Here is a 14,425-nt window from a genome sequence, read left to right as displayed (position 1 = left end):
AAAGAAGTAAAAAAGACAATTGAAATACTGTAAGTAAACAGCGCTTCAATCAACTACAGAAGGTGCTCCAAATGGCTGCCACCAACTTCAATACATTTTGTGTTATGTCATGTCCAACTCTTGGGAAAATTCCCAGCATATCTCGAATGACTCCAGCTGCTACTTGAATTCGTGCCACAAGATCGTGTTGTGTCTCCACGTGAGTCTCCTATACCAGAGTTTTCATATACCCCTAGAAAAAAAAAATCCAATGGTGTCAGGTCAAATGAGTGAGGGGGCCAGGCTATTGAACCTCCACGTCCAATCCATCTATTGCCAAAGGTGTCATTCAAGTGGCCACGTATCTCATGATCGAAGTGTGCTGGAGCTTTTGTGATCCGTACTGCCTATGTCCTCCTCCATTTTTCAGAGATGCTAACATATAAACAAAGCATTTCTGGACATGGGTTTATTAACAAAATATGATCATATGGTACCCATCTACCTACTACCGAGCCTTTTAACATATATTTTTTTACACCCTGTATATTTGAGATACTTACTGCCTCTGTCTTTGCTCGGTTAGCTTCATCTGTGGCTTCTACAACAGCTTTAGGTGTGTCCTTATCTGTAGCCTTGGCAAATACTCCAACAGTAGGCAAAGCAGAATCAACTATACCAATAGCTTCGTAACCAACATCAGGACCAAGATCCGACCAAAACATTGATTGATGCCAGTATGGCTTACCTATTAAAAGAAAAAGAATTGATCATACATTCTGAAGAAATACTATGCCAACTACAAATAAATGAGGAAGAATACAGAATATAACAATCATCACCTGAAATCACTAGGAAAATATCAGGTTAAAAACTCAATGCTGTCTTAAAAATTTGAGTATAATAAATTTTTATAATGTTATGGTTGAATTCTGTTTCTCAAAATACACTCAGGGACAAAAAAAAACCGGACACTTTAATATTTGCTGGTATTTTGCAAAACATTATCTTCTCATACAATATTATGATAGCCATCTGTTGTTATGGAGACGTGTATACATTGTTGATTGTTTTTTGTTGTATAAACAAGCCATTACAACCAAATATTCCAATTTTGCTTTCAGAGTCTCAGCTATAACAATTTTGTCTCAACCATTTTGTGCTTCATTATCGTTATCATTCGTTATTTCTTTATTTTTACATTTTCTGAGTTTAAGTGGGGTTGTAACATTTGTCTTAAAACAAGATGTGGCTCGAGCTGTAGCCCTTTACAATGATGGACGCAGTGTACGTTACATTGCAAATGTTATGAATATGGCTAGAAGCACAACCCATGATGCCATAAAACGATATAGAGAGACCCTCAAATATACCAGAAGATCAGGTTCGGGTCGTCCAAGAGCTACAAATCCAAATGAAGACAGGTATATGGTGTTGAGAGTTCTTAGGGAGCGCAACCTGCCAGCTACTAGTGTAGCCCAGCAATTTGTTAACATGCATGGACGCCCAATTTCGGCCAAAACAGTTAGAAGGAGATTGAAAGCAAGTGGACTGATATCAAGTAGACCTGCAACTGGTCCCAGACTTCTAAGGATGCATCGAGTTGAACGACTGCATTTTGCAAATGATCACAGGGATTGGAGAAATGGACAGAGAAGCTGTGTTCTGTTCACCGATGAGTCCCGTTTCAATCTATGCTCACCTGATGGACGTGAAAGAGCTTGGAGGAGGGGAGAACGATTTTCACAGTGTTGCATTTCCGAAAATGTGCCGTATGGAGGTGGTGGAGTGATGGTTTGGCCAGGAGTGTGCACGGATGCTCGTACAGAGTTGGTTTTTGTTGAAAATGGAAGACTAACAGCTGATAGGTATATAAATGAATGTTTGGCTGATCATGTTGTGCCATTTGGCCAATTTGTAGGCGATAATTTTGTTTTAATGCATGATAATGCATGGCCGCATATTGCCCATGCGGTCGGAGATTATCTCCAAGAAGTGGGAATCCATGTTCTTCCATGGCCAGCAAGGAGTCCAGACATGAACCCAATTGAACACGTGTGGGTCATGCTGGGATGGCGTGTTAAGAATAGACGACCGAGACCAGAATCGTTACAAGAGTTGAGGCGAGCACTTGGCGAAGAATGGGAACTTATTCCTCAAGAAGACATTGCTAACCAAATTGAGAGCATGCCAAGACATATGGATGCAGTTATTCAAGCAAGAGGGGGTAATACCCGTTACTAAAAAGAGTTTTTAATGTTTAAGGCACCATAAAATGAAAAAACAGTTAGACCAAACGATGCCATAGTTATACGCCCTTTGTAATTTTTTGTAAATTTTCTCATCAGAGATTTTTTTTTTTTAAATGTTGTCGTATAAGGTGCTAAATTAAACATTATTTTGTTTAAATGGGTTTTGTTTCATTTTGAAATAATTGGCAACAAAATACAAGCAAATATAGAAGTGTCCGGTTTTTTTTGTCCCTGAGTGTATTACTGTTTAGTATAAAATGAACAGTACAAAATTCGAAGGAAAAGTGTCACAAGAGCTCTTCCAAAGCACAGCCAGTTCAGTGACCCTTCTCGCTTGCGTGAGGGAGGAGAAAACAAAATAGTCTGTGTATCTTCATATGATGTCACTCAGTGCTAGATTCAAGTGGTAATGAATGAGTCATGTGGAATCATACTAATTTACTTTTATGCCCACCATATTTTCGAAACATCTGTTGAAAATTCTTTCAAACTATGATCTATTTGGCTTGATTTACGAGTGCTGAGCCAGGCACTTAGGCACACATTAGCCCATTACGACCTCTATATATGTGACACTTTTTCAAAATCTGATCGGTGACCTAGTTACTATGCCGCGTGCAGGTACCATATTTTCTAAATATTCAGCTCAGCATCACAATAAGCAGCCAATATGATAATCAGTTGACTTTTAAAGATTATCTTCCCTAACATTGATGTATTGAACATTCCAAAATATCTTTTAAATGTTATACTAATTTTATCAATCATGTTTAAACATTTTCTAAAGAGAGATACAAAATATTACTTCCATAACTTACTATTATTTGAACAGCTGTGATATCATCTGTCATATTTAACCCCTTACTGCATAGGACAGTTTTGCACGCACTGGTTTAATATTCAAATAATTTAAGTAGTTCTCTCTTTCTCAAATGTCACATATAGTCAAATCCAGTTATTGACAGTGTGCCATATCTGTCCCAGAATGCAGTTTGAAATATTATATGCTTATATTATAAGTTATATGAATATAAAACCGGTATGTGTCATATCTGTCTCAGTATGCGGAAAGGGGTTAACTATTTGCCAAATAAGTTAAATGCCTAAAAACTTACATTTAAAGTTAACAAATAGTTAACACACTAGTGCTGAAGACATGAAAAACTACAGCATATTTAACAAAGTGTTTTAGAGTTTAACAATCATTAAATGTTCTACCAGTACTTGGAGAAACTGGCCATTAGAATAAGAAATATTTTCTATGTGCTTACCTGCACCAGTCATATTTTCTCCTGCAAGACGTCCTGAAACCACTGCATGGTCATGATGTTCAACTCGACGTCGTCCAAGCTTCACATCATAAAAACATGTGCAATCTCCTGCCTTCAAAGCGCACATAAAAAAAAAGAGAAACAGTTTACTTGTCCTCTCATAGAATTGTGGTATATAAGTATTTATATCATTATAATACACACCTTTTTTAACAAAATATCATCTTGAAAACTGGGGTGCATATTATATTCGCACACAAACACCCAGACTCGAACAAATTTAAATTAATGCTCTATATAATAATAATAATAATAATAATAATGATTTATTTCAGCTGGCAGAATTAAGGCCGTAAGGTCTTCTCTTCCACTCAGCCAGCAAAAAAATGCTGAGAGATATTCGCTAGGAAGCCGATGGCAGAAACGACCACTGTGGGTTCGCATTTTCACGTCTTTTGCGTGTTTTACCTCTGTGATTTCAAGTCAATTTTTGACAGTCATTATTAATAAGAATATTCTACAGTGGACTATAGTGGACTTTATGTTGTCAGCAAACAGATGGATACATTAAGAAGATTGACTGATTAATACGAATATTAAGATAAGGTCACATGTTGCTACTTTTGCAGCACCACAATACAAAATACTGTGCAACTCTTGTACTGCAATGTGTGAACAACAGTGCAACCCGAAAGTAGTGGTTGCCAAACCAGCTGCCCGCTACTTTTTCATGCTGCACGCAACTTAAAAGTAGCGACGTGTGAACAGGGTACTCAGGATTGCAGCCGCAGCATTTTTTGTCAATTTTGTTGAAACTTTTGCAGTGGTTGGGTACAGTGTTACCATCCAAACATGCCAATGATACTTTCTATTATTTGGATATATTTTAATGTTTGATGTGATAAAAGTAAATGATCTGTACTATTTATTAAATGTACAATGCAGTCAGAGTATATTTGTTGATGATTAATTCATTTTTTTAATTTTCTATAGAGTAACTTCAAGCAGGAAGGTTGCCAATTACTTATGAGAATATGCTATTGGTTATATATTTCCTACTTCTAGCTTTATAATAAAAATAATGTCAATTTCTGAATGCTAGTAGGGCAGAAAAATAAATAAGAAACCTACTTAAATCAAGAAAGTGCTTATGGAATTGGCTAATGCTGATTCCCACAACAAAAAATAAAAGACTTATAGCAGTTATTGATAGCAATGCAAATTTCAAAAGACAATGTTTAAAAAAAATGCATTGTATTCGGAACCAATAAAATAAAGTAGGGTTAAAAATGAATAATGTTCCTAATACTCGGAAAAAGTTCTTATACCGTAACATTAAGGCCCATTCATCCCCTTTATCATAGTTCTCAAAGGAGATTCAAATTGTTCTGTATTTTCTACGTATTATTTCTTTGTTCTAACATCTTTTGCTTTTTGTAGTTTAACATTTTGTTCTTCATTTTATAATTAAAGGAGATGTTAAGTAAGCTATCGCTAGAGTTTCATGATACGAAACTTTAATGCAAACATAACCATAAAATGAAAGTAGTGCCTTGTGTGTGAACAGACTCACAACCTCCAGTTGCAACTTTTGTAGCGCTCAGGTTGCGCAACACGAAAAACAGTGTGCAGCGCGCCACTTTTGACTTATTATGTGTGAGCCGATATGCAACATTTGCAACTGCAATACAAAAGTTGTGCAGGAAAAGTTGTGCTGTGTGACCGTACCTTTATTTTAACTATGGTAATGATGCTTAACCGACAATTTTTTCTTTTATTATGAGATTTTATGTATACTACTTTTAACAAACGTACATCTTTAATAAATTAAGAGAATTAACAATAATTACTGATGGAATTATCGCATAATTTAATCATTGTCAACTGATGTTCTGACATAACCCAGACCTGTTGACTGGAAGTTCTAATTCTGATACTGCAAGTAAGGATGAATGTGATGTATAGTTAGAGGTATGGGTGCCATTATAACCTGTATTGATAATATAATTTTATTCTTGAGTAGTTTTTAGCACAAGTACGTATTATATTCACCAGTGATTTTTTTTCAGAACTTCAGTATTAAAAAAATTGGGGTGCATATTATATTTGATAATGTATTATATTCGAGCAAATACGATATTTCATATACCATATTTGCTCGCATAATTTGTGCACATTTTTACCCTTTTAGCCATGAAGTAAAATATGCGACTTTTCTAGTGGAGCTAAGAACTGTAGCAGTGAAAAAGCAGGCAAGTGGTAGTGGTAACAAAGAAAGTAACTTACACTCCAAAGATTGGATCGAGCCATTAATTCTGCATTGACCAAGAAGCCACCATATTCTTCATCCACTTCCAAGTCTGAGGATCCAGCTAGTTCTGTATTAGGTTGAGCTCCAACTGCTACAATCACCTGGTCAGCACTAATCTGAAACAATCACAAACCAATAATGGACTATGTAACAATCTTAAAGACAGAAATGAAACTGTATCAAATAGGATGCTATCCTACTCAAGCCACTAAAAAATACTGTTTTTGTAATTGATATTACCCACACACCATCAGATTATAACATCAATAAATAATAACTGAAGAAGATAGGTCGAAGTACAGTAGTGGCAAAAAAAACCAGATCGACCCTTGTAAATAATTTCAGAGCCTTATTCACTCCAGAGCACGACAGATTGGTAACTAAGACTTTCGTGATTCGAATCCTGCCTGGGAAGGAAACTCTTTTTTGTTCCTTATTCAAATTTATTCCCAATACTTTTCGATTGCTGGTTAATTCATGTTCTGAGAATAGTAAGTTAATTAAGCAGTAAAATATCGCTGCAATCGAAAAGTATTGGGAATAAATTTGAATAAGGAACAAAAAAAAGTTTTCTTCCCAGACAGGATTCAAACCATGAAAGTCTTATAGTCCTGTCGCTCTAATTTCCGGCAGCCTATCACGTTGCAAGTCGGCTACATTTAAACGTGTGCATCTTGTGATTCGCTGATGAAGATGTTAAGCATTTCCTAAGACTGGATAAATACTTAATACAGTAGAGTGGAAATTAATCCAAACAACATAATTACTTATGCAAAAACACTCAAACGGGATAAAAAAAGGATCTAAGACATACCTCAGTAATCTATGTGGCCTCCCTTGTTCCTAATAACAGCTCTGAGACGATTTGGCATGGATTCCACTAATTTCCCACAAATATTCTTCATTTCTTCATCGCGAAACCATACACCAATGAGGGCAGAAATCATCTTCTCCTTTGTAGAACAATCCATTTTTTTGCATTCTTCTTTTGCAAATTGAGCACAAGTTCTCAATGGGGTTGATGTCGGGTGAGTTGCCTGGCCAGGGGAGTATCTGAATATTCTTCTTGTTGAAGAATTCTGTAGTTTTTCGAGACGTATGGCATGGTGACAGGTCTTGTTGGTACACACCTCTGCCATCCTGAAATGATTTTTGCAGCTGGGGTACGATTCTGGTTTCCAATAAGTGAATATATTTGTCAGAATTCATCATTCCCTTGATAGGTATTAATGCTCTAGGCCCTTCATGTGTAAAACAACCCCAAAACATTTACTTTACGGGGGTATTTGGGTGCTTGTTGGAGATGAGCTGCTGTTACTTTTTCGGATCCTTTCCGTACGTAAGAAACACGGTGGCTCTGGACCTCGAAATGAGACTCATCGGAAAAAAGTACATTCTTCCAGTCATTCACTGTCCAGTGTTGATGTAATTTTGCCTACATTAAGAGTTTTTTGCACATAACAGGGGTTAGCAGTTGCTTCTTAATAGGCTTACAAGCCCTTCGTCCAGCTTCCAAAAGCCTACGCCGCACTGTTGTGACGTGAATCTTCACCCCAGTGGTAGCCATTAACTCGCGGGTTAAGTCGACAACATTTAGTCTAGGATTTAATTTACTTTTCCTGACAATGAAACGATCATCTGCAGGTGAAGTCTTCCTTTTCCGGCCAGTTTCCTTTTTTCTGGGGTGTGATGGATCAAGTCTCCCTGTATCGTTTTATGATCGAATTAACAGTAGCCAAACCGATGTAACATTCTGCAGCAATTTGCCTCTGTGTCATAGAAGAATGCTCTGCTAATGTTATAATTTTAGACCGTTTTCGTGGAGTTGTATCCATTTGTGAAGACGACAGAATGTACACAGGATTGCAGTATTAAGTCTTCAACACAACTGAAATGCTTATAAGTACAAAACGACAGGCAAAATGCCACATATTATAAAAAAATAATGACAGACCTTCAACAATGGAATTACACGTACTACAGATGTAAATTAAAGCGGTATGAGCAGCTGTGAGGCCAACAATGACAGAAAATGTAAAAATATGTCGTGTTTGGATTAATTTGTACGCTACTGTATATAATCGCCCGCCATTTTGGCTCTTTCGTTGGCGTTCATAGAGAGCACACGAGGACGTTATTTGCCACTCAATTATTTGCTGAATTACAGTGCGTTTGATTTATTATCATAGGAGCTACGACATGATAATGTTTAATGGTGTGGCAAATAGATCCCTCGTCTGGTAGCCCAGCAACGAAAGAACAAAAATGGCGAACGATACTACCTACGTAAACTTTATAAAGCCTTGACTTCCTAAGACGTAAGCAAAGAGGAGGAGTCACACTGGGAATAACAGCGTCCCGACTATAGTTACCAGTCTATTGTGCTCTGGAGTGAACAAGGCTCTAAAATCAGCTACAAGGGTCGGTCCGGTTTTTTTGCCGCTACTGCACATTCTACTCTCAATTTAATACAAAGATTTATGTATGCCTGAATCTGTGAAAGTTACCCCATAGTCATCCTCATAGTTTATTAAGAAAATATTGAATGCGTAGGTAAAAAATTTAGATCTTAGCCCTAACAAAATTACTCCAAGCACAAAAATTAGTCTCAAATCTGCGGTATATAATGGCACGATCAAGGAACAGAGCATGGTTAGGGTGACCAGATTCAGATCGAGGAAAAAGAGGACACAAAACTTAAAAAACGAGAACATTGTTCGAAAAAAAAGAGGACAGAAAATATGTACTTAGATTTAGGCTTAGGCCTATGTTATAATTTAAATTACGTCAATATCTATTTTATTACAAAATATTTACACTACAGATTTAGGCTTATATCATATTAAAAGTACATTAATATCTATTTTATTACAAAATAATTATGAAAAAACTTAACAATAATAATTTTTCTGGTAGCTACATATGAAAGTCAAGGAAACTATAATAAAATTATTAAAGAAAACAAAAAATATCTATTTAGATTTACATTCGCACCTCGATTTACTAGTTACTTCTGAGAATGACCATAACAAGGAGGAGCAAAGGGAGTTATGATCGTTGGCAAAGAGTATATTCCATCAATGCTGCTGCCACCTACAAGCAAATTACTTAAAAGGCATCAAAGCAGATAATTTCATAATATCAGGCATACAAGTTACGAAAAGGAGGACATTTCCTGATTTTTTAAAAATGCGCCTGGACCCAGGATAAAGGCCTAAAAAGGAGGACATGTCCGGACAAAAGATGATGTTAGTCATATTCTAGAAAATCAATATTTGTACATAATCGCAACTTTCACAGTAGGTTAAGGCAATTACAAATAACTTTTATAATTAGTAAATTACTATCAAAAACATGGTCACCCTAAGCATGGGTGCTGCATTCACCTGTGACCCATGTCGGATGCAGTAGCATAAAAATCAGAATCCCAAAGAGAAGTTGATTTTATACTGAGAACATCTGTTGAATTTTTTTCACTGTGTAGAACTAACAGACTGGAATGAGATATGCTAGATGGAAATGGCCACACAAGCTCCAAATGCCAGATAGAAATGCTCTAAGAAAATAATAATACTAGCGATCAATACTATAATTGAAAGTAATTCTCCAAAATTTATGTTCTTCTTCCATATTCATTTAGAATGCTCCAAGAAAATAATGATAATGACCAATGGGATTAATTGAAAGCAAAATTTTCTTCTTTCAAATCCATTTAAAGATTCATAACTTCCATAAAATTATAACAATGGATGTGGCATACTTACCTTGCTTCCATCATTAAGTGAGAGAACCAAACGATCTTTTATGAATTCAACATCCTCAACCTCAGCATTTGTTATGACATTCACGCCTTCATCTCGCACCTTGTTGGTAGTCCAAGCACTGAGGTACTCAGGCAGTACTTTCCCCATATTACCTGGTTCTCGAAATATTTGATGTATTCTAAGATCAATGCTACGAGCTGAAAGTTTACAAAAGACAATTCAGAATTTCGTACCTTACTGTACTTTACAAATTTAGATAATAAGAAATAGTAATATCTTACTTTTAAGGTGAGGCGATAATGAAATTTTAATTTTCCATAATTTTGGTCCAATCCATTTGAAATTTTGTACAGAGCTACTGTGGTATTTAAGTATTAAACATATGCTGCTGGGAACCTAACAGAACATCTGACTGCGAGAACAATACTACCTTCTAACACAGAAGATAGAAAACCATATATTTCCTGTACACTATGGTATATGGTTATTCATAAAGATGCTTTAGGTAAGTATATTTGCACACTTGTTTCAAAACTATTCAGAAAAATGATTTAAGTAAGTAGGACGTTTAGGATACTCACTTTTTCTTGCCAATGCACAAGCCAGTTCACTACCAAGGAATCCACCACCAACAACAGCCACTGATTTGGCTCCGCTTGTAACTATGCCTTCTAGTTCCTCAAAATCAAAAATGCCTCGAAATAACGTTACTCTGTCCTTAATTTTTTGTGATGCATTTTCGAACAACGGCAAATTTCTGGGCTTTGAACCTAAAAAAATAATTCATTATCAAATAATAGTATTCAGTTCTAAGTTCATGCAAAAAATATTGATATACAGCTACGATATTTTTATTTTATTTTTACGTGATATCAATCAAATGATTTATCAAAGAGATAAGTAATTTGACTGATATCACGTAAAAATAAAACAAATACCTATTCAATAACTTATTTGATCAACACTTAGAATGAATTTGAAGTATAAGCTACGAGCTAATAAGATGCCTTGCAAGGTATGAGAGACAGGGCTCTTACTGTAATGTATCATTTCTACGAAGTATGAACAAGCGTGACTCCAGCCACATTTGTGTTTATCATGCATGCACAATGCGCTTTCATTCAGTAACCTGATCTTACTGCGAATGTCATGAAGTTAATACAGCAATATCTGACAGTGCATAAGCAAAAAAGTAAATACTGCACGATATTATATTAACACATTTTTAAATACCTTCATGCATTAATTTTAACTTGGTACTATGTCTATATTTTTAATGTGTAATATTAAGTGAATTACGCATTAAAAATATAGACATAGTACAAAAGACAATTCAGAATTTCGTACCTTACTGTACTTTACAATTTAGATAATAAGAAATAGTAATATCTTACTTTTAAGGTGAGGCGATACTGAAATTTTAATTTTCCATAATTTTGGTCCAATCCATTTGAAATTTTGTAGAGCTACTGAAGCTAATATTAAGTGAATAAAAAGACCTTTAGGGAGGCCGAGACGTAGATGGGAGGATAATATTAAAATGGATTTGAGGGAGGTGGGGTGTGATGATAGCGACTGGATTAATCTTGCACAGGATAGGGACCGATGGCGGGCTTATGTGAGGGCGGCAATGAACCTTCGGGTTCCTTAAAAGCCATTTGTAAGTAAGTAAGTAATATTAAGTGAATATGTTAAGAGAAAATTAACAAACCATTAGGAAAAACACGGGAATTTTACTTGAAGCAAGTACAGGAATAGGTTTGGAAGTAAATCCCGAAAAGACAAAGTATATGATTATGTCTCGTGAGTCGACCTGGTTGGCGAGTTGGTATAGCGCTGGTCTTCTATGCCCAAGGTTGCGGGTTCGATCCCAGGCCAGGTCGATGGCATTTAAGTGTGCTTAAATGCGACAGGCTCATGTCAGTATTTTTACTGGCATGTAAAAGAACTCCTGCAGGACAAAATTCTGGTGACGCTGATATAACCTCTGCAGTTGCAAGCGTCGTTAAATAAAACATAACATTTAACATTTAACATGTCTCGTGACCAGAACATTGTATGAAATGAAAATATAAGAATTGGAAATTTATCCTTTGAAGAGGTGGAAAAATTCAAATATCTTGGAGCAACAGTAACAAATATAAATGACACTCAGGAGAAAATTAAATGCAGAATAAATATGGGAAATGCCTGTTATTATTTGGTTGAGAAGCTTTTGTCATCCAGTCTGCTCTCAAAAAAGCCGAAAGGTAGACAGCTATATTACCGGTTGTTCTGTATGGTTGTGCAACTTAGGAGAATGGAAAAAGTTACACAATGCAGTACTGCATGTATTGCATTCTTTACCTGACATAATTAGGAATGTTAAATCCAGACGTTTGAGAAGGGCAGGGCATGTAGCACGTATGGACGAGTCCAGAAATTCATATAGTGTTAGTTGGGAGGCCGGAGGGAAAAGACCTTTGGGGAGGCCAAGACGTAGATGGGAAGATAATATTAAAAGGGATTTGAAGGAGGCGGGATATGATTGTAGAGACTGGATTAATCTTGCACAGGATAGAGACCGATGGCGGCTTATGTGAGGGTGGCAATGAATCTCTGGGTTATCTAAAAGACATTCGTAAGTAAGTAAGCAAGCAATAGCACCAAATATTTCCTCATTGTCCACGCATCTCAATCTAACAGGTCACTGCTAATGCAGGTGGCTCAGTGCTGGTGAATTGGGCTTATAAGCTAGAGGATTGTCGTACGCCGGACTCCTGGTCGTTTCGCTCTCCGACGTGTTGTCGAGGTGGGGAGGGGAAACGGGAGTGACGTGACAAGATGGCTGTCGCTTGTGGGTGGGGTGATGATAAGAAACTGTGGTGAAGTTTAAAGGAAAGACTGTTTTTAAATTAACATTTGTTTATTACAGAAATAGCTAACAAAGAAAGTATAATTGTAGTTCCCTCCTAGTCCTGTGGTAGGAGAGTCGTGATAGAAATTGATAGTTTAGAAATTCGTCCTGAGGCTTCGATGCGAGGAGAGTTATGAGGGGTGATAGTAAAGTACGACTTGAATGAAAGGGAGGTAGGGGTAACGGGAGTGCCTGGGGAAAATCGGCTTGCTTTCATGTGTGTTGTGGGGTAGGCAGGATAACGAGAGAGATGGAATCGGGATGATGGTTGATTCTCTAGGTCGAAGGATCAAACACAGCGTACTGTGCGACTTATCGACGTTCGAGAACACACCCCTTTGGATTCGGAGGATCAACACAGCGTACTATGCGACTTACCGACTCCAAGAGGGGGAGGAATGGTTGCCCCTAGCGTTCGGAGGATCAACACAGCGTACTATGCGACTTACCGACACTGGGGGGGGGGGGGTATGGTGATCTCTAGCGTTCGGAGGATCAACACAGCGTACTATGCGACTTACCGACACTAGAGGGGGGGGGGATTCTGGGGAGATGGTTGTGTTTAATTGAACAAGCGGGGAGTCGAAGTCAGGGTGGTGAGAGATAAGGGTGATCAGGGGAGAGAAGTGTGTGGGTTGGAGGTGCTGATGAGGCCTGGGGCGAGACGAGAAGAAAATAAGTACGTAAGAAGTGAAGAAGATTCGGCTGGTGTAGGAAAGAATACAGGAGACAGGGGCGCGGCTGGCTCCCTGTTCCTGGGGTGGTGGCCGTGTGTAGACACGTCCGAACAAAAGGCAAGTCTCTGCGCCTAAGCGAGAGGAGTGAGCACTGGACGAGGGCAGCTGCTAGCTAACCCCCGTCTGACCAGTCTGCCGCTCTCGGCCGCTGGGCCTTCTTATATACCCCTCTCGGAGCTGACGTCACTAAGCTCTTCTTTGTTTGGGGTGCTAGCGTGGGTTCACGTCACAGTGCCTGGGGGTATTTCTACTGCCAACGTTACTCGTCGCCGCGTTATCTTTGCTTTCTCCCTCATAAGAGGGAAAAACGAGCCAACATGCTTTCTTAGAGAAAACAGAGAATGTCGTTCGCGCGGGTAGGTTTGAACCATTTAAAGTAGGACGCACGGGCATCGAAAATTGAGGTACACAACAGGATATAGATTCAACTTCCATTCCACTCTGAATTCATAACTTGTGCTGGACAAGCCTATGATCCAGGCAACACATGGGTTTTCTCTGGGTACTCCGGTTCCCCTGTAAGATCCCAACAATTCTCCATCATGATCATTACAAGTGCAATGTACACCTAATGTCGGTGATGCATTCTGGATACTCTCTGAAGAACTAATTGGTCTACACTTCTTGACACTACTGATACTATGATCACGCTTCTAGATTAGGGGTATAGAGTGGCAAAGTTGAGGGCCATGCCATTGGGGAGGGGAAGGATTACAAACTTCGGAGAAAGTAACTTCATATAATATTGATATGACTGATATATGTGATTTTTTATTTCATGTCAAGCTGATATGCAAAATTCATTGTCACTTGTGACACCTACGAGCCACTCTTGAAAAAGATGGGGTGAATAATGGCAAGGTAAATGGCATTACCACTGCATTAAAAAACGTTTAGCTTTTACATACAAAGGAACAAATACACTTTTGTGTATGAATGGAAGCATATTAAGTCTCTAATACATTAAGAATACCTGAAATCTATCCAGCCAACCCTCGAGGGGTAGTTGAAAACTTCATTCATCATTACTGCAACAATTTTAGCTGTATCCAAGACTGACGACTCCCTGAATTTCTAATTTGTTTATTTCGACAAGAAATCATAAGAAATATTTCTGATGCATACTTTTCCCTATTCCCTATTTTGACTATGCTGACATTTTACTGACTGACCTTTCCAGCGACAACAAAACGAAACTTCAACGTGCTCATAATT

At 37.6% G+C, this 14,425-nt stretch overlaps 1 protein-coding gene across 2 annotated transcripts in view; it reads right to left on the bottom strand.

Moving 5' to 3' along the window:
• AIF (Apoptosis inducing factor) overlaps positions 1-14,425 on the bottom strand; it is a 35,116-nt gene that overhangs the window by 3,915 nt on the left and 16,776 nt on the right. For both annotated transcript variants that reach the window (XM_069822194.1, XM_069822195.1), the window contains exons 7-11: positions 10,159-10,347; positions 9,578-9,774; positions 5,789-5,929; positions 3,503-3,614; positions 543-727 (exon numbers count right to left, since the gene is read on the bottom strand). In XM_069822194.1, the coding sequence (XP_069678295.1) occupies positions 543-727; positions 3,503-3,614; positions 5,789-5,929; positions 9,578-9,774; positions 10,159-10,347 (824 nt within the window). The remainder of the gene's footprint in view (positions 1-542; positions 728-3,502; positions 3,615-5,788; positions 5,930-9,577; positions 9,775-10,158; positions 10,348-14,425) is intronic.

Source organism: Periplaneta americana, chromosome 3, assembly GCF_040183065.1.
Source record: "Periplaneta americana isolate PAMFEO1 chromosome 3, P.americana_PAMFEO1_priV1, whole genome shotgun sequence".
NCBI lineage: Eukaryota > Metazoa > Arthropoda > Insecta > Blattodea > Blattidae > Periplaneta > Periplaneta americana.
This window is presented reverse-complemented; position numbering and strand designations above follow the sequence as displayed.